Raw genomic sequence first — 20,989 nt, 5'->3', positions numbered from 1 at the left:
TCTCAAGTACTATTAATAGTGTTTTAGACAGAAAGATATTCAAGGATTAAATTATAAAATTATATATTTTTTATATTTATGTTTAAGAAATATTAATATGAATTATTTGATTTTAGGCATTATATTGGGTTCTGTTAAGTTTATATATTATAATGAGAGCCAAAGAAAATTTGTTTTATTTAGTTTAGTAATAAGCATCCGCTGTTAACATGTTTTAATAGAAACTGAGCACAAGAAAATGTTAAATGTTGTATAGTTTATTACTACAACTGCATTAATCATGAGCGATTTGCTGTCGTCCGCTGAAGAGTTACGTTCTATAGCTTGGAAGGTTTCCATTAGATCTAATTTATATGGGACCAATCCAGAAGGCATAACCTATCAAATAAAAAAAAATAAGAGTCAAATAGGTTGTCCTAATAAAAAGTTATGGGAACATCAACAAAAATGAGATACATGCAGGACGAAATGACCACCTCCTTTTTTTTTGAAGTAGGTAAATAAAGAGACTGAGACATTGAAAATAACATGGCTAGGTTGCATTTGATAATTCTGTTATGAAGTCAATAACTAAACCCAAAAAATTAAAGTTATGACTGCTAGAAACTTTTAAATAATACGCTGAATTAGGATACTTCTACATTCTAAATAGAAAATTATAATTAACATCCTAACATTACCTGGACAAATCACATTTTAATGTACAGAATGATGTTTAACATCTCCGTTCAGCGTAAATTGTTTCACTATCAATGCTACAAATAAAAGTAAATGAATAATTGGTACTAAATATTTTAGTTATGAAACAAAACTTCTCTTTGGAATGTGGCAACTAACCAAACATCATTTTCAAATTGACCAAACAAAAAAAAATTTAACTTATTTATTAACTGAAATGAATTTTGAAGAGTAGCCAATTTTGTTTTAATTGATTTAAAAATTAACCGCCCTAAAAACTAAAAATTACCAGTTTACATGCACTATACCTTAAGTACAATAAATCTTTCCCCACAAACATTAACGACATGCAAAATGCACTAATAAAGTAATAAAACACTATGTATTTATCTTAATAATTAACAAGCAAAGAATGGCACCTACTGTACAATGTAAAATCTTATTACCAAGTACCTCAAAACTAAAGCAATTGTGTCTTCTGAAAATATATATGTAATATTAAAACCATGCCAAGAGTTAATTTTTAATGCCTGTTTGAACTACAGACACAATTAATTAGTACAAAAAAATCATAACACAGTTAACATGAAGTGAATTAGAACTGAACAAAATTACACTATTTTGAGTTATGTAATTTTTCTTGCTGTACAAAAATTGGAAGAAAAAAAAAAGAAAAAAAATTCTAAAAACATTACGAGTTCGAACCGCACAGCAACAAATACAGAGAGCAATCTTATTTTAATGAAAACACAAGATTTTGAATAATAAAAATAACAATCATCATCTTGTATTCATTTTTTTACTGCAAATTATGTTTAATTTTTAACGTTAAGGTAAAGGCATCACAGGTTTCGGTCACAAAGTTACGCAGAAGGGCTCAAGTCTATGACGCATCTCAACGTTGGCAGGAATTTAGAGCTCACAAATAGATGAGCCAATCCAGTGTTCCGAAATGGAACTTTCGACTTCGGCATTAAATACACACGAGCCTGAAAGTCAGCTGGTGTAGGTACTCGATAATAAGCTTCCACCAGCCAGCCATGCTCTAGCCTGAATCAACAGCTACGCATGCTGCGAGGGCAAGCGAGCAGGACACACACGGGGTTAAGGAAGCGTGGACATTCGGGAGTGCAAGCAAGGAAACGCTAGAGACCAACACCGGACAGCTCCAGGCCAGTAACTCAGGCGCGAGGGTGCGAAAAGGGTGTGTCACTCGAATTAAACTCCAGGAATTAATTTTAATATATATTATAATGTGGTATTAGAAAAAATCCTCACTTTCATTCCGTAAATTTTAAGCATTAAAGGTTTATTTTGCCAAAAATTTATATAATGATAAAAAAAAATTAAAGCAAAAAACTTGTTTTAATCATAAGAGGTAAATTCGATAACGTAAATTTTAAACACCAACAAGATATATTTCGGACACATCTTCTGTCATCCAGAAATTTAAAATATTTTGATACCTAAAGCTTCCGAGCTAAAATTTTTTGGACATGGCACATGACTTAGCTTTGGCTACTTGTTGTAGCTACCTGTTGAAAAAGTCAACACTCGTGAACTGGCGTGGTTATCATGATAATAATTTGTGGTCGCCCACGTGAAACAATAAGTTAATTCCTCGCGGCGCTTACAGTCTAGAGCCTGCTAGTAAATATGTGGTTGCAACAGGGTAAAAAAAAGGTTTGGGAAGAAATTATTCATGCCCTGACGTGCCCAAAATTTGGATAAATGCTTAGAAACTTGTAATCATAAGAAAAAGATGAAAAAAAAAAAATTCCAAGATCCCGTGTAAGACCGGTGTGACCAGGGGCGTAGCCAGGGGAGGGGTTTTAGGGGTTAAACCCCCCCTTAGCACCAAATCTTTAATTAATTTCTTATTCATTACTGAAACAAATTTCATATTAAAATTAATACAAAATTTTACCATTACAATATTTAAATTTAAGTACCGAAAACTGCTAAAATAGCACTATTTTACACCTTAAAATCCAAATTTTCCCAGGGGAGGACCCCCGGAAACACCCCCCCGCTTTAATACGGTGGGGGGGTGGAGGGGGGTTCATGCTTTTCAACACCCCCAATACACAAATCCTGGCTACGCCACTGGGTGTGACGATAACATCAGGTCAGGTTTTTTGGCTTTTAAAAATCTCTAGCTGTCTGGTGATCATTCTCTAGAGGCACTCGGGACGAGCCACCGTGCAACGGGCTCAGATGAAGCCAAAGTTCTGCTCGGTGATGACGGGCAGGTAGGGGTAGTTGTTGTTCAGGTGGCGGGGCTCGACAAGAACCTCGTAGCGGCTGGCGGGCAGCGGGAGAGTGTGGTACCGGGGGTGCGGGAGGTGGCCGGGGGAAGGCCCCAGGTTCAGGGGCAGGAGGTACATGTCCGAGAAGAAGTCCACGCGCTACAGAGAAACCAAGAAGGGAAGCGGTGCCCGCCCCGTCAGAACCCCTTCCACTCAACCTTTGAATATATATACTGTATAGAAGTCGCCAGCCCAGGTTCAAATTTCTAATACGGTTTTGAGGTAGTTGGTTAATTCACCGCCGCAATCGCCACCATCTCTATGGCATCGACTTGTGGTGGTCCCTAGCAGACAAGTGTCGAACTCTTCAAACACCCCTTCCCCCTCCCATTGAACGAACTTGAGCTGCAGTGAATGATAGGTGGGGGATGCGGGGTATGACAGCGGGCGACAATGCTGCTCTCTAACGTGTAAATAACAACTAAGACGATACAGGGCGTTACGGCAGCGCACTGCAGCGGTGAAGTTCCCAAGCTGCTCATCATACGCTTCTGAAAAACGTAGAGTAAATCCTATCCACTAGTGACTTCTATACAGTATATATATTCAAATATGCAACGCAACCCCCCCTTCACGATACGCCTCTAACTACCACCAAACCACCAGGGGAGGAAGAACAACCCCCGTCCGAGGCTGCGTTCGAACTGGTCGACTTACTGTTTTCCGAATATATTTTTGGTTTAACTTTATTTGCTTGCGTTCACTTGCACGAATGCAAACGTGCAATAATAAAACTGAACTCCTAAAATTTTTTTTATAAAATATCAGTTTCCAAATATACAATTATTCAGCACAGATGTAGGTAATCAACAAAAAAATTTACCACAACTACAAATAGTTTACAAGTAAAACACCAGGAAAATATTGTCAGTAATTTTACCGATAACATTAAAAAAAAATGGATATTTTGCCTTCCCGTTTCTATTTAGAACCTATAATTTTTAAGGTTTTAAAACTTACCACACTTGATACATAATGTCGAATATAGTAAGTGCATCTTGTTTTTATAATGAAAATCAGGTCACATGACCATTTAGTAAAAAAAATTCGGCCAGTTTGAACTCAATCTGTTTATTTATTTCACAACCACACCGCTGTAACTGTCAGTAAATCTAAGCAGATAGGTTTCGTAACAGCACTAATATGTAATACACACTAAAGCATTTAAGACAGAATGTTCATTTGGGTTGCATTCAAGCAGGGTTTGTAAAAAGTAAAAAGGATATGACAGCAAAGCTTAAAACACCACCCATTACCATTAGATATTAATTTTTTTTTAATATTGCGTGATTTCCATGGTTTGTAGACAGTTTGACCAATGATGATATTTGACACTGAGCTATGTATTTAATTATCTCCACACTGAAAGTCAAGCAAGTAATGTAACATTAGAAAAAAGTCAGGAAAAAGTTTGCTTAAATAAGTTTCTTTGTTTGTTGCAAGGTCAATGACTAGCTTTTAAATAATATTTAAAACTATAGTGGTTACAAACATACAGATAGATTGCATACTACAAATGTGAATAATTTATCACAATTATATTATAACTAGTCATGGGTCAATTCCCAATTTCTCAAATAAATTTTGAATTTCAAACACAAAGAGTACCATGAGTCTGCCATTCAAATCTAATTCTAGTTTTCAAGGGCCAAAAATAAAATAATATAATACAACAAATTAAAAATATTAACTATAATATCAAAAAATTTAAACCATAAAAAAAGTTTGTTTCATGAACTAATTTCCCCAATGAATACAAATTGTAATTTTATTTACAGAATTATGATATCTTGGGGAACAGTACCGAATAATGGGATAGATACAAAGAAAATTACCAACAAAGTTAACTTCAGAGCTGCCAGTATTAAATTTTTGAATTTATATTTTCTCCAATATTTATCCTCAAATCTTCCACAAATCTCTACTCTTTAAATTACTATAGATTAAATGGTATTTGAGAGTTCGATGGTTCACCCGGCCCATCCATACTCACGAAAAAACATGTTTTTATTTCACGGCAATCAACGTTAAACATAAATCCCCAAATGACCATTATATCTTAAACAGTCCATCACCCAATTCATAAAATAAATACTGTTAACCATCAACAGACACCTTACTAGCCACAACCAACATACATCATGCATAACACATCAATTAATGTATATTGGGGAACTTTGAAAATGAGTGGATTGGTGCTAACGTGAAATCTTATCATATAGCATCAGAATATAATTTCAACCACCATTCTACTGTACTGAAATATTTATTGCAGAAGTTATAACCACCAAATTACCTTTCAATACACGCAATGATTAGAAACGTGTTTTATTGTTAAGTTGCTAAAACTTGTATGTTATTGGGATTTACTTAATAAAAATAATAAATACAAAAAAGAAAATGCATAAAATTTTTTTTTAACTATTTTAAATTTTCCAATATTAAATCAATTTGGTAATACTAATCATAATAATATGACGGTTAATGGTAATCTTTTCATCATTAACAGAGATGGAATACAATCATGATGATAATGTCATTCATGGTGCAAATGGTGAATTAATATAAACAAATCTATCTATTAAATAAAAATATACATACAGGTAAAACACTACTTGTAATATTACGTTACGATGTTAGTATATAGTTTTCAAACAAAAAAATACTTAACAGATTTATTTTATTTGTTCCGAAAAGTTAGACATGCTTATTACAAATCATTATACAGTATGTCTATTAAAGAATGTCCCAGTTATAAAATTTAATAGTATCGACTGTAAGCATTGTACTGTGTTGATTCGAGGCCACAATTAAACAGTAACTCAAACAGTTTTAGATAAGCGCATGCGTGAATACTGCTTTGTTGTTTTTCTTGCTTGCAGCATGAAAGAATGACTCTCTTCCCCAATTAGTAGAAGGTGAACCTGTAAAATTTATTCGGCAACAGGATGAAGCCCCTCCCCAGTGGAATATTTTCGTACAAGAGTGGTCAAACGTCGAAGTCCCTCACTGTTGGAATGTCGTAATGGTCGAGACAACAGGGACCTTTTTCAATGACATCCACATTCACCTGACGTAATGCCATGTGTTTTCCTTTGGGGCTTTATAAAAGATTGTGTCTACATTCCACCGCTACCTAATGATATTCCGGAGTTCAGACACAGAACTGAATAGCCCATTGCTTCCATTACTCCGACTCCGGACGTGCCAAACCAAAGTGCGGGAAGAACTGGACTTTCGATTGGATGTGTGCTCCCAATAACACAAGGTGCAGATATTTGGCATTCGTAAAAAAAAAAAAAAAAAAAAAGCTAAGTAAATTTTACTTCAATTTGATGTATGATTTGTCGCAAAAAAGTCTAAATTAAACTGTTAAAATATACCAGTAAAACTGGGACATTCTTTTTTTTTTGGAATTTCTGTACTGTAAAAGTGCATCATGAATCGTGTCACAATGACAATGTTCTGAAGAAATATTGTAATGCAAATTTTTAAGTGTATTTTTTTTTCCAGTAATATGTTAACGTTTTTTTAATGAACAGATATCATGAAAAAAATAAAACCAATAACACTGAAAACTCCTGTTTTAAAAAAACGAAAATTTTCCTGAAAGTGAAACCATAAATGGACGTAGTTATGCAAAAAGGAACCAACCCACATGAAACCTATTCTGAGTATTTTGAAGTTGAAGTTAATTACAAATTGTAATTCTCGTATTGATAACATAATGTGGGTATAATTTTAATGGTCTGGTATAAATACTGATATAATAATAGCAACAACGGTACGATCGACCTTGCACCATTTGAATTTATTTTCAAATAAAATATTTAACGGAATTGTGGGTTGGTTCCTTTTTGCATAACTACGTTCAAACATCCTCGTCTCAAGGCACGAGTTTCGCCCGAGAGAGAGAGCACGGACTGGAACAAGACGTCGCGCTCACCTTGCTCTCGCTCATCCAGAGGGGCCCGCCCTGGTGCTTGTCGATGAGCTCGCGCACCTTGCGGTACCACGCGTCGGGGCTGGTGAGCGTCACGCTGCAACTGAACGTGTGGCTCCACACCTTCTCCAGCTTGCCGCACTGCTCCAGCAGCTTCTTGCTGCTCTTATGGGCCGCCCTGCGGGGGAGAACATCACGACCCTGAGGCGCCTCCCTCCCGCCTGCCCATCCTGTCTCGACCGGCAACCAACACGCAGTGGCGTAGCAAGCGGGTGGCATGGATGGCCCCCGCCAGGGGCGCCGGAGCAGGAGGGGGCGCCACCGGGACGGTTTCTTAAACCAAGAGGGGGCGCCATTTTCAATTCTGGCCAGTGGCGCCAGTCACCTTAGCTACGTCACTGCTAATACGGTCGAATTTGTGGAATTTTACGATGTTCACTATGTTTGGGGGGAACTAATACGCTTGAATTTGTGGAATTTTTACGATGTTCACGATGTTTGGAGGGAACTAATACGCTTGAATTTGTGGAATTTTACAATGTTCATGATGTTTGGGGGGAACTAATACGCTTGAATTTGTGGAATTTTACAATGTTCATGATGTTCGGGGGGAACTAAAACGCTTGAATTTGTGGAATTTTTACGATGTTCACGGTGTTTGGGGGGAACTAATACGCTTGAATTTGTGGAATTTTACGATGTTCATGATGTTTGGGGGGGGGGGGGGGAACTAATACGCTTGAATTTGTGGAATTTTACGATGTTCATGATGTTTGGGGGGAACTGATACGCTTGAATTTGTGGAATTTTACAATGTTCATGATGTTTGGGGGGAACTAATAAGCTTGAATTTGTGGAATTTTACAATGTTCATGATGTTTGGGGGGAACTAATAAGCTTGAATTTGTGGAATTTTACAATGTTCATGATGTTTGGGGGGAACTAATAAGCTTGAATTTGTGGAATTTTACGATGTTCATGATGTTTGGGGGGAACTAATACGCTTGAATTTGTGGAATTTTACGATGTTCACGATGTTCGGGACGGGATAACCGGCTAAATATTCATCTGCCCAGAGCGCCAGCTACCTGCAATCAGGGTCTGTGGTCGTACGGCCCACGTAAATAATATTTCAGCAAGAAATATTCTAAGCGGACAATGTTTGGAAGCCGATGTATCCTCACTGGAATACTCAAAAATGATATTTTGTATAAGGTTATTTTTTAATTTTTCTGTAAAAGCTATTTTCAAAAGACTGTTTATTTGTTACTTCATCACATTAAAAAAAAATTGTAACTATTGGTCATTGTACAAAACAGGTAATGCACATTTTCTCCAGCACACAGTTTCCACCGTTATCGTTTCTTTTACGTGACTAACACTACTTGTCTAAAAAAATTACAACAAATATACAGTGGCTTCCTGATGGCAAGAGGTCCGCGGATAAGCGAAAAACACGGTTAAAGCAATTAACTGTTTAGTTAAAATTCTTTTATCCAAACTATCTGAACTAACACTGTAGGTAATGGGTACTAAACTGTAACACGTAATTTACAGAAAAATTTCGAGTACATATCACTAAAACACAGCCGTATTTCACGTCCAGCTGGTAGATAATTATTATTTTTTGTTGAGTGTCAAGTACAACTCATTTCCATTTATTATCAGACATTACTGTCTAAAGATTACGACAGCCAAAAAAAGTACTGCTGCGTTGTGACTGCTGCCTTGAAACTACACAGGCCAGCCATCGCTCATATAAGACACGGTAAAGCCGTGCCGTGTCAGTGCCAACCTGAGTGCTGTTCATAAGGGCACGTGGAACACAAGCGTGCACATTTTACAGGGGTGAGTTTATAATTTGCTCCAACAGTTTCAAAGTTTCTAGTAATGTTATTCTTGGATGTGGAGAAGGCATACACAGTGTGAAATAGACAAGTGTGTTTCGCAGGCTACGGAAGAAGCTGGGATTAAGAAATAGTGAGTTGAGAGTGGAGTGAAGAGTACGCATAAGGGAAACAGTAGCAGTGTGAGAACTGGAAGAGGGATGACGAAGTGGTTTAAACAAGCCAACGGAGTGAAGCAGGGTAGTGCATTGTCTGTTATTTATTACAGTGATGGAGAGAATAATGAAGAGAGTGGAAATAAGATAATAGAAGGAAAGGTGCTATTTGCTGATTGATTTGATGATTTGGGGAGAAGAGGAAGATGTAGTGCAAGAGCAGTTAAAGGCATGGAGTGAGGAAGTGAGGGAAATGTGGTACGTGATTCAGCACTAAAAAAAGAGTGAAGTGATGGGCATGACAAGGAACAATAATGCATTGAATTAGATGGTGTTGAGTTAAAAATGGTAGAAACCTTCAAGTATCTAGGAAGTGTATTGGAAGGAGGGGGAAAAAACAAGGAGGAAACTGTAAGTGCGAGGACAACAAATTCTACAGGTGTGTGAGAGATTTTGTTTGGAAGAGGGGAGGTGCCATTACAAGTGCAAACGAGTGTTGTATAATACCTACTATGTACCCATAGTCACTTATGGAGCAGAGACTTGGTCTGTAAATAGGAGAGATGCTGGGAAGATCAGAGCAATATGAATGAAGTTTATGAGGAGTATGTTGGCAGTTACTAGGCGAGAGGATCAGGAATGAGATAGTGCAAGCAAGTGCAGGAGTGCAGTACTTGAATGAGATCATTGGTACAGCAAGAATTAGATGGTATTGCCACGTACAGGGAATGGGAAAAGAGGGGCTGCCTAGGAACATGACGGTGTTGAAGTACACAGGAAGAAGACCCAAAGAATACCAAGGAGATGGGAAGAGCAAAAAGTTAAAGGAGCGCAGGAGAGAGGACAAGAGTGGAATAAAGTGAAGAATGAGGAATGGTGCAAAGAAGCTGGAAGCATTTTAATTGGCTGACCTAGCCATAGGCTGGAAACAGTTGATGATGTTTGGCTGCATTTGTTTTCATCTTGAATCACAGCATCAAATGCTCTGTCATATCAATATATCAAAAAAATAAAAAACTTACTGCCAAAAATTATTTCTGTCTTATGGTTTATAAAAGTTAAATATGGCACGGTTAACCCACAAACCAGAAAACCTGCAAACAAAATAACCCGCACCCGGATAATCGGAAGTCTACTGTTTATATATTTGATTTATCAAAACTTTGATATTTTATTGTGATTCACATTTTAAGAGGGAAATAATCCATACATTAGTAAAATGACACAATAATTAAATTCACATATGTAATTCGTAAGAGAAAGTTTAGACAAACTGAGCATATAGACTCACCAGCTAAATATGTCCATGAATGCACTTTTCCAAAAGAATAAAAATATATTAGTAAGTAACATTAAAACACAGTCATCTTAAGAAACCAAATGTTGAAAATAACCGTTTTTGCTACCAATTCATAACCTAAGTCATGATCAAACCACATTAAAGATTTATCACAAGAAAGTAGATACATTGAGTCACAAACCAGCTTTAAAGATACTGACTGAGTTCACACTTATTTCAAACAAATAAATAGGTATTAAAAAGCTATTAAAACTGTTTAAAAAAGTTTGCAATTTTTATGAAAAAATATATCAAAAAAAGTAATTTTGTAATGCTTCATAGAATGATACAAATTAAAAAAAAATTGATTAAATAGAAAAATGTATTTATGATTTTCAATGCGTAATGAATATAAACACAACACATTACATACTTATAACAAAAAATAGTGACAGGCCACAATAGGCTTGTTTGAATAAAAAATTTAATTTATTCATTTGATCTTTAAAAACATAAAATTTGATATTTTAAAATAGTGTTAAAATAAGTAAAATATTAAGTCCCTTGAGACAGGAACATAATCCAAAGGAGGATATTGGGTTACATCGGCTCAAATTCTGCAGGGGTTTTTTTTTTTTTTTTTTTTTTTGATATGAGAAACATGTTAAAGGAAAGGGCCTATCTGCATGCACATACTGTGTGCAGAGCTAAAAGAAGAAACCACACAATTTAAAAACTGCTCAAAATATCCAAATGACGACCGTTTCCGAGAAGCACTTAAGAATGTGCTGAGGCCGGATGAGTATTCCTGTTTCAGTATTCCTTTCTTAAACCACATTTTTTTTTTTAGGATGAAAAGATAAAAAAATGTGTGTCTTTTTCAAAATAATTGTTAAGATATGAAACATCCTGTGCACATGCTTGAAAGCCACTCAATTACATCTTTAACTTCATTTCCCCACCTATAAAGGTTACTGCTCAGATTTCATTGTCGCCCTACGCACGATGGAAAGAGTGCATGCCAATTCAGAGAATATACATTGAGCGTCTATCATCCCTCAGTAACACAAGATGCACCCCTGACTAGGCAGGGGTTATCACGGGAGGTGCTAAGCACAACCGCCAGGCCCCCCACATCATTCTGTGGGCCCCGTTGCTAGAAGTCATGATGTCCCCCCCCCCCCCTTCCTTTTATCTATCAGAGATAAAAAAAAAAAATTTCCTTTATGTGCATTGTTTTAATTATATATTTTTAACCATTTCACAATTATTTTTAAAACACATTAAAACTACTTTTAAGTCGGTGTTTTGATTGCCAACGTGAGTTGATTTTGAATAATGGCAAATAAATGAGTGTAAGTGCTCTGCACTGTCAACATGGTGTCACGTCAATTGGTGGTGGTTTCATTACTCACAGTTGTACATAGATTCAGACACGTTCTGCACGAACAGCATGTTCCGAATAATATTACTCTGGTGTGATATTTCATCGGTAACTAAATTTGGGCCTTGCTGTTTAGTTGTTTTCTATGATTTATTTAAAATTGTCTACTTTTATTTTGTTTTAAGGTTGTTTTTTTTCTTTCCTTCGCAGGCCCCCTAGACCCCACGGGCCCCGTTTGCCGTAGCAACGGTAGCACCGGCCATGTGGGGGCCCCTGGACGACCGCACCACAGCGAGCTGGAGCAACGGCCGCGCCGTTCGCGAGCTGCGCCGAGACCTTTGAATATATATTACTGTATAGAAGTCGCGAGTGGATAGGATTTACTCTACGTTTTTCAGGAGCGTATGAATGAGCAGCTTGGGAACTTACACCGCGGCAGGGCGCTGCCGTAACGCCCTGTATCGTCTTAGGTTGTTATTTGCACGTTAGAGTGCAGCACTGTCGCCCGCTGTCATTCCCCGCACCCCCCGCCCATCATTCACTGCAGCTCAAGGTCGTTCAATGGTAGAGGGAAGGGGTGTTTGAAGAGTTCGACACTTGTCCACTAGGGACCACCACAAGTCGATGCCCTAGAGATGGTGGCGATTGCGGCGGTGAATTAACCAACTACCTCGAAACCGTATTAGAAATTTTAACCTGGGCTGGCGACTTCTGCACAGTGTATATGTGTGTATATTCAAAGCCGGGACTCACTTGGACAGCCCGGCGCGCAGCTCCTTGATGACGTGCTTGCTCTCCGCCCGCAGGAAGATCACGATGGGGTAGAACTGGGCGTAGTTCAGCCGGTCGACGGCGTTGGGCGTGATGTCCAGCAGCGCGTGCTTCCCCCGGTCCATGATCTCCCGTATCGCGCTCAGGCGGATGATGCCGGACGACTTCTGGCTCTTCGGCACGTCTACCAAGTTGCTGTCCAGCTCTGCGGGGATGGGAACACGAGGAAAAAAAAACCTGCGTAAACGTTTCCCCTTGCCCTGCGTCGGTTGCAAAAAAAAAAAAGTGCCGAATGTAACCAGGGGCGCAACAACTAAATTTCCAAAAGGGGAGGGCAATATAACTTTTTATAAAGAAATCATCGATCCCCCCCCTATTGAAGCGGGAGGTCATCCTCCAGGAAAATTTGTATTTCAAGGTGGAAAATGGTGCTATTTAAGCTGTTTTATCATCTAAAAATTGATTACACAGCACTTTCTTTGCCCCCGTTTGCCCCCTCTTCAAGGTTTCTGAGGGGGGGGGGGGGGGGGGGGCAAAATACCCTTGCCCCCCCCCCCCCCCCCTTGTTGTTGCGCCCCTGAATGTAACATCCTCTATGTGCTTTTGAGTCCGAACGCCTGCCCGGTGCGGATCCCGAAAAAGTCTGCAAGCTTTCGTTCTCATTGAGAACATTGTGAACTTATTGCTATCAATACTGATAAGAAATAAAACTGAATTACAGAATAAAATAATTAAAATAATTAATTCTAAGAATCTTCCAAATACAAGTTTTACTCTCCTTTCTGATCGCAGAAACTCAATTGATGCTCTCTTTATTCGAAACTGTTACAGTCTCACAAAACGAAATGCATTTATATTCTTGATAATACTGGTTTACTTGTCCCTCAATTTAATGGTCTGATTGCTATCATTCTTGTATACCCTCCATTTGAACATTGATCCTATTTATAGATTAGTCACAAACTTTAATAAATGAAACATGCAACTTAGTTAAGTAGTCTATTAAATCTGCCTTATTGTTATCTGTTAGGTATTCTATTGTTACTTTTTGGTTGACATCTTTCTCTGTAAAATTTTTAGTAGTTCTGTGCATATTTTATTGGTGTTTAACTAATTAATAATATAACTATGTGTTTAGTCTGTTTTCTCTTTTGTGTATTCTTTTTGCACATGTTGTGTCTTTGTATGTTTGTTGTGCCTACTCCTCGAGTCTCGTACTGTTGGTAGGCATTTTACATATAAATAAATAATGAAATTTTTTCCAGTGTTATTTTTTAAGAACACATCATATTTATGTTAAAAAAATCTCTAATTCATTCAACATTATGTTTGATTAAGTTTTTTTTTTTGCAATTTTATTCTAGGTATACTTACCAGATTGTTTACCTATAGGTTTTAAATAAATCAAATTATTTTTTTTTTTACTTTAAGTGAATTTTCTAATATTGAAATTTAGGTACAGTCCCAAATATACTAAAAAAAAATTTTTTATATGCAAGTAGACCGAAAATACAGAAAATAATTTTAAATGTTGTACAATTTAGCAAACACTGTGAAAATTAATAGGACAAGAGTTAATATCACAGAATTGCAATGGTCAGGACCAGTGGCGTAGCCAGGATTTGTGTATGGGGGGTGTTAAGAAGCATGCGCCCCCCCCCCCCCCCCCCCCCCCCCCCCGAACATAATAAAAGCGGGGGGTCCGGAAGGGTCCTCCCCCGGGAAAATTTTGATTTTAAGGTGTAAAATAGTGCTATTTTAGCAGTTTTCGGTACTTAAATTTAAATATTGTAATGGTAAACATTTTATTAAGTTTAATATGAAATTTGTTTGACTGATGAATAAGAATTTAATTAAAGATTTGGTGCTAAGGGGGGGGGGGGGGGGGGGGTTTGAACCCCTAAACCCCCCCTGGCTACGCCCCTGCTCAGGACTACGATAAGATGCGGAACAATAATGCGAGGAGGAACGGGGAGCAGGGACTCACGGGGAGAGGTGAACTTGTCGGGGAAGTCCTTGAGCAGTCTCTCCCGCGCGATGTCCGCCACGGGCCCGAACAGCACCACGGGCCGCACGAAGCCCGGGTGCTTCAGCACCACCCGCTCGTACGCGGGGAACTTGCTGATGCTGTCCGAGAACACCACGTCGTCCCAGTGGTCCTGCAAACACACACACTCTCTGTTAAGGTTCTACGGCTAGCTGACAGAGAAGTCACTACACGATCCTGCGCCAAACAAGTAGGCTTCAGCTGATTTTTTTTTTGACGTGACAACGTCTAATGAATCGATGAACGCCGGCTGCATGCACGAAAAAGTGTCCCGTCACGCACATTGTCCCGTCACGCTCGTTGTACGCTTGCGCCGCATCTATCTCTCTTCCACTCGATTGGAACAACCATCGATTTGACTTTTTCCAGGCACATTAAACTTGAAACACTCCCATTCGTTTCCTAATTTTTCCTATAATCGTCCTATCCTTAACAGGATAACACAGATTGGAAGAAGTTAAATAGCAAACATGTACAACAGTTATAGTTAAAATAATCTCTTCGTTAAAGTAATAAACATATTTGAATTAATGAGTGCAAATAAAAGTAAATTTATCAATAAAATTGTAGATTTCATTTCACTCCTTCTTTGTATCCACACAAAATAGCGATAATTCAATAAAAATGATTCAATTTTATTCATAAAAGTGTGCAATCATTTCATCAATGTTTTGTTATGATGTCACGTTAAACTATCGTCCGTAAACTGACTTTACGGACAAACAATTTTTTATATATATATTGTTTTGTTTGGTATTGAGTTGCTTGTCTTCTGGGTTGTAGCCGCGTCGAAGGAGAAGATATCACCGACGTTTCGGTCGATGTTGCAATCGCCATCATCAGGGAGATTATTACCCTACTAAGGTTATTACAATTTTTCTTGACTTTTAATACTCTCGCCTGAGAGGGGGAGTGTTTCCCGATTGGCTGCAGCTGTGGGCCAATCAGAGTCTTCCTTTCTCCTGGTTGGCCTGTTTGTTTGGCCAATCGGAGCTGGGATTCTGTGATTGGCTGGAAGTGCTAGCCAATCAGTGGCCTCTTCTCTTATGGTTGGTTTTTTATAAGTATAAGTTTAGATTTCCCTACAATTTGAAAAAAAAAAAAAAAATTATCAGATTAAAAATCTCAGGGAATTGTAGACGTTAATAAAACTAACGTTTATGCATAAAAAATTTAAGTAGCTAATGATTCTGCTTGAGAGAAGAAAACTGAATATATTTAATTTGGTTTTAATTGATTTTTAATACTTTATTATTTAGTTAATCGTCTGATGATTTCGCTGAAATTGTCGTAAATAGATATATAATAGGGATGGGATTTTCGAATCTTGGATTCGTCGAATATACCGAATCCTATGGATTCGAGGATTCGTAGGATCCGAGGTGGGATTCGAGGTGGGATTCGAGGTGGGTTTTTACAAGTTTTAGGTAGTAATTGAAAATTGTAGTGCTGGGTGAAGTTCGAAAATTTCGAACCGAACCCTTACGTTCGGTTCGGATCGAAACCTCTTAAAATATATTCGAAAAACCGAACGTTCGTTTAAAAAAAATTAAGTTTTTCTAATTTTCTAACCCCCATTTGAGACCATTCACAAAACAGCACAACAAAATTCCATTACTTGTAATAGTCCGACTTTTATCGCATAATCGTCGCCTCAACAGTTTCCAGCGCAGACAAAATATAAAAAAAAAATTATTAATCGTCGCATAACTCGCATAGCATTTTTTCATATAGGCGCGCTTTGTTTTTTGTTTACTTTAGAGAATTTTGTATGCATTTCTCATACTACGTAATATAAACTATCGTACAAATGCCAAAGGTATTGTATATTTTACCTTTAACTATTGTGCGTGTACGAGAAGTGTTGTAAAATCACCCAAGATTGCGTACCCCATACGTTAAACTTAAGCGCATGTACGAGAACTCTCGTATTTCGGCAAAACTGACGTGATCAAGTTAACACAAGACAACTGCGGTAGGAAATGATTACGTAAATAACGTATTTTAAATTACTGGGATGTATTTATTTTCTTTGGCCTTTTTGGTTATAAGAACAGTCAGGTACTGATAATATTAATTTAATCTTGTGTATTAAAAGTACTGGTCCAGTAAATTTTACAGTACGCTACTAAGTTGACTAGCGTAGTCGCGTCAGCCATCATTATTTCTCGTGTTTTCTTTTTTCCGACGCAAATTTCTATAACCACACTTCTTACGTTACGTTTACAATATTATTGTTCTTGAGGTGATTTGCGATGAGCAGGCTTACGTCGTTTAAGTTTTCCAAATGGAGAAAAGATAATGATGACCCAGATGACCCAGAACCACCCCAAAAAATGTCTAAAGTTTCTTCTGATGAGCAGCATTCTTCCAAGAAAACAGCAACTGAAGTCAGCGGGTTTTGTAATGTAGATAGGTAACTTAATTCACGTTCGACTTTTTTTTAATGTCCTATTAAAAAGTTTTACTTATTAAAAATGTTAGGTTATGTCTGCCACAAAAATATGTTATGTGGCCTGAATGTTCGTCATCTTTATAATATTATATTTTTTAAATGAAGGTTAGTGTACACTGAAAAAGGAAGATAGTCTTTTTGAAATTTAGATGGAACTTCTTCATGATTTAAAAGTATATATATGTAAAGAAAATCAGAAATCTTTCCTTCATTATTTATTGCATAAACTTTACTTATAAAATTTTTGCAACGTTTTAATAAAGCTAAGCTATATAATGTTTTAATTTTACATATGGCTGGAGAACCTTTCTTTCTCACCATTCAGTTAAAGACCAAAATGCTGGTGGTCAGTTTGTTTTAATTCAAAACAATTATTTCTGTATGAGGTTCGGCTCGGTTCAAAATTTTTTTGCTATGGTTCGATTCAATTCAGTTCAGTTCGATTTGAAACCAGAGTACTGAGGTTCGTCCAGCTCTAGAAAATTGTATACCTAAACTGTATTATAAAGGTAACGGAAATAGCACAAACATAAGATAAACTACGCTGCATTTTGTCAATTAGCATAACTACTCGATCATTTCCAACCTTCAATAATATAACATTGCAGAAAAAAATGTAACTTTTTTTTTAAATGGTGTCTGTTATACAAACGTATTTTATTGAAAACATAGGAAGGATTAATTTAACAGAGAATTAGACAGATGCAAACTTACGTGTGTGGTTTTTGAGGTTATTTGTCTCTATTTTATATCAGGTGTATACACTATGCACTTATTTTATAATTTTATAAATACATATGTGATTTTTTTTAATACATAGGTCTATGTAATTTTTTAAAATAAATGTGTGATTTTTTTTAATAACATGTGAAGTTTAGTGTGGATTCGAGATTCGATGACAAACACTGAGGATTCGAACAAGGATTCGGATTCGACCAAAATGTGGATTCGTCCCATCCCTAATATATAATGATATTAAATACATGAAAAATATGTGTCAAACATGTGAAAGACATGCTTACAGTAACACGTATCCAAACTGCCATTAAATATAGACTACTTTTGAAATTGAAACACAATATTCTTGTCGCTTGTGTATGAGTTATGTCAGGCTATAATGGGGAGAGGAAATAAATTATTGTAGCCCACTAATGATATCATTCATGATTTTGAAATAATATCTCTGTAAAAAAATTTTTAGCCAAGTTACTGTAATTTTCTAGCTCTTCATCACTCTATTTTTTATTTCTTTTAACTCTTTAACTGTGTCGTTCGACTAATCTCGAATCCATGATATATTGCTTAATTGCGGCAAGCAAATTTTTGTTTAATGGGGTGGTTTTCTACGCTGCTAATCATGTCTGTGGTCAAACTAGTTTTTGTTTGGTGCTGCCATTTGCGAAATTGATACGTGTCCTTTTATTCCATCCACAGAAACCCACATTTACACATTGTGTGTGACATTCCCATGGAGTGACGTAGTTGAAGTTGCTTTTCAACCTTGCCAACGCTATATTGTTCCACTCAAAAAACATTGCGGAAAAGGTGTTTTATAACATCTGACTACGTTCAGTATGTATGAATTTGAATCTAAGTTGTTAAAAAACTGTCACGTCCATCAAAAAAAAATATTTTTAAACTGTTTTCACAATGAAAATACTAAGCTTCAGTCAATGTTTTGGGCATCTAACCAATATGGTGCGCAACAATTAGATGAAGGGGAAAAAAAAAAAACTACTTCACACACTAACCATGTAATCATGCAGACGTGACCACCCCCAGATTATTCATTCCTACATGTTGTTATTCTTGCCAGCAAATGCTGAATGTTTGTCGCTGCCTGCTACACTTTCTGGTACACTTTCCGCAGCAAAGGAGCTGGGTCGTGGATGTGAGGGGTGACAACCCAACGGACTCCCCCCCCCCCCCCCCCAGGCTCCGCTCTTACCCTGCTGAGGGACTTGGAGCGGCGGTGGCTGCCCCTCCGGCGCCGGAAGAAGCTCCCCCTGCTCTCGGACGCACTCATCTCCTTCTTGGTGGCGTTGAACTGGGCCGTCGCCAGCTCCTCCGCCCGCGACTTGTTGGGGATGATGCCCTTCTGCACCTCCTGGTTGTTGCGGCCTGCGGCAGAGGGGCAGAGAGTGTTCACGCCGCCGTCACCAGGCGGTGTGGCGTGGCTGCCAGGAACCCAACTACATATATCATGTTCAAAATATAAAATATATACTAGCTGCAGTACCCGGCGTTGCCCGGGCTAAACACATGGAGCTTTACTGTCTGCGAGTTTAAAGCAAAAATTGGATAGCGCTATATGACAGTGTGTCGGACACATAGAGAAATGTCACACAATTACCGTTTGTATGTTTTATGACCTATGATTTTTTTGCTTACCCATGGTGATCGGTTATTTATTATTTATTATTAATTATAAATTATTAAAACCATTTATCGAAATAAAAACTATCCTATCTCTCAAGTTGGAAAACATTACACATAAATGCCAATTTGCATCGAAATCGGTTGACTTGGTGAAGAGTTCACTGGAAACAAACATCAGGACACTGGATTTATACATATTAAGATATAAAAATACAGACATATAAATATATTAAATATAAAAACATGGATACATAAATTCTTAAAATAATTTATATAAAATATAGTATATGTACCCTGGGGGTATAGGAAGCCATGTCACAATATTGTTACAGTATTATTCGCTAGAATTAGACATTTCTTTATGAAACTTTAATACATTATTCTAACACTTCTTATATTAGACAAAATAATGTTTTCGAGAAAATGGTTTAATGTTTTCATTAAAAAAAAAATGTTGGAGTTCTTTGTATATAAAAATTGCACTTCGGACTTAATGGTATGAGTATAATATCAATGGTATCAATTATAGAGCGAAAAATACATATCATGAACATGGTACAAACTATATTTCATTAAAAAAAAGGATATGGAATTCTTCACCTCCCAAGTACCGATATTGTATTAAGTATATAAATTTTTCCTTTGCAACTGCCCAAATCAGCATAGCTACTAAACATTAATTTAATACCATAAAAAATGTAGAGCTTCAGTTATTGTTAATATTCTTATTGGATCTGTTGACGAAAGAAAATTCTTCCACGTGTAAATCAGCTGACCAGGAAACACATATTGCAATACAGAATGTATGTGATTCACCCTAAAATAACTATTTCATGTAAAAATTATTTATTTCAAGCATGAGCCTATGAAAAAGTTACAGTTTATTGTGGACTATCTTGATACAAAACATTTTCACTATAAAACAACCTTTCTATTGGTACACGATTAAATTTGAGAGGTTAGCATGGAAACCTTATCCACCAACACCCACCAGAATACAGCCAAAAAAATGGAAAGAGCAAAAAACATGTACACCAAATTTATTCAGAAACTTAGAAACATACATTAAAACAAATACAAATAATGCCATAAGGATAAAAAAATTACACTCTAATTTTTTATGTAAATATATTTATTCTATATTAATAGAAAACAAGACCAGAATGTAAAAAAATAAACTCACAAATTGTGTGGGCCAATTTTTTATTTTTGCATTTACCTGTCATGTTCCAACTTATTTAAAATACTTTTATACGACCACCAGGTTTGTATTTTCAATGCTGAAGTTGGCAATCCAAAAGTTTTTTAACCCCTAGCTTCTAACGGAAGTTCATGCTCATTAACTGCAACACGTGCACTACTTCGAGAGTAATGCATGCTATGATTTGTAAAAGATGTACATACTAGTTTTTGTCCTCTCTACCTTGCTTATACAGCAAGCACACTCACCTATCCTGAACACTTGCCACGAGCCGACCACGCCGTTGTGCAAAGTGTCCACCACGTGGAACACGTCACCTTTGCGAAAACTCATCTCGCCTTTGTTTGGCTGGTCGTAGTTGAAGTGAGCCCTGGGAAAAAAGGTTGCACACATTCATAAATTAAGTTGAGGTCTGAAAAGTTAAACAGTATAAAAACTATCTATGAATCCGAGAAAATAGGGAAACTGGTTTGTAACAAGTAATTATGTAGTAGTATATTGGAGTCTCTAGCAGGCCTGTGCGAAGATTAAGACTAAGCGA

At 37.0% G+C, this 20,989-nt stretch overlaps 1 protein-coding gene across 1 annotated transcript in view; it reads right to left on the bottom strand.

The window, feature by feature from the left end:
* The window catches only part of LOC134536334 (tight junction protein ZO-1), a 213,885-nt gene that overhangs the window by 30,429 nt on the left and 162,467 nt on the right, over positions 1-20,989 (bottom strand). The window contains 6 exon segments of the mRNA XM_063376086.1: positions 2,903-3,086; positions 6,934-7,108; positions 12,349-12,571; positions 14,354-14,525; positions 18,817-18,989; positions 20,697-20,818. Coding sequence (XP_063232156.1) covers positions 2,903-3,086; positions 6,934-7,108; positions 12,349-12,571; positions 14,354-14,525; positions 18,817-18,989; positions 20,697-20,818 — 1,049 coding nt within the window.

This window comes from Bacillus rossius, chromosome 10, assembly GCF_032445375.1.
Source record: "Bacillus rossius redtenbacheri isolate Brsri chromosome 10, Brsri_v3, whole genome shotgun sequence".
Lineage (NCBI taxonomy): Eukaryota > Metazoa > Arthropoda > Insecta > Phasmatodea > Bacillidae > Bacillus > Bacillus rossius.
This window is presented reverse-complemented; position numbering and strand designations above follow the sequence as displayed.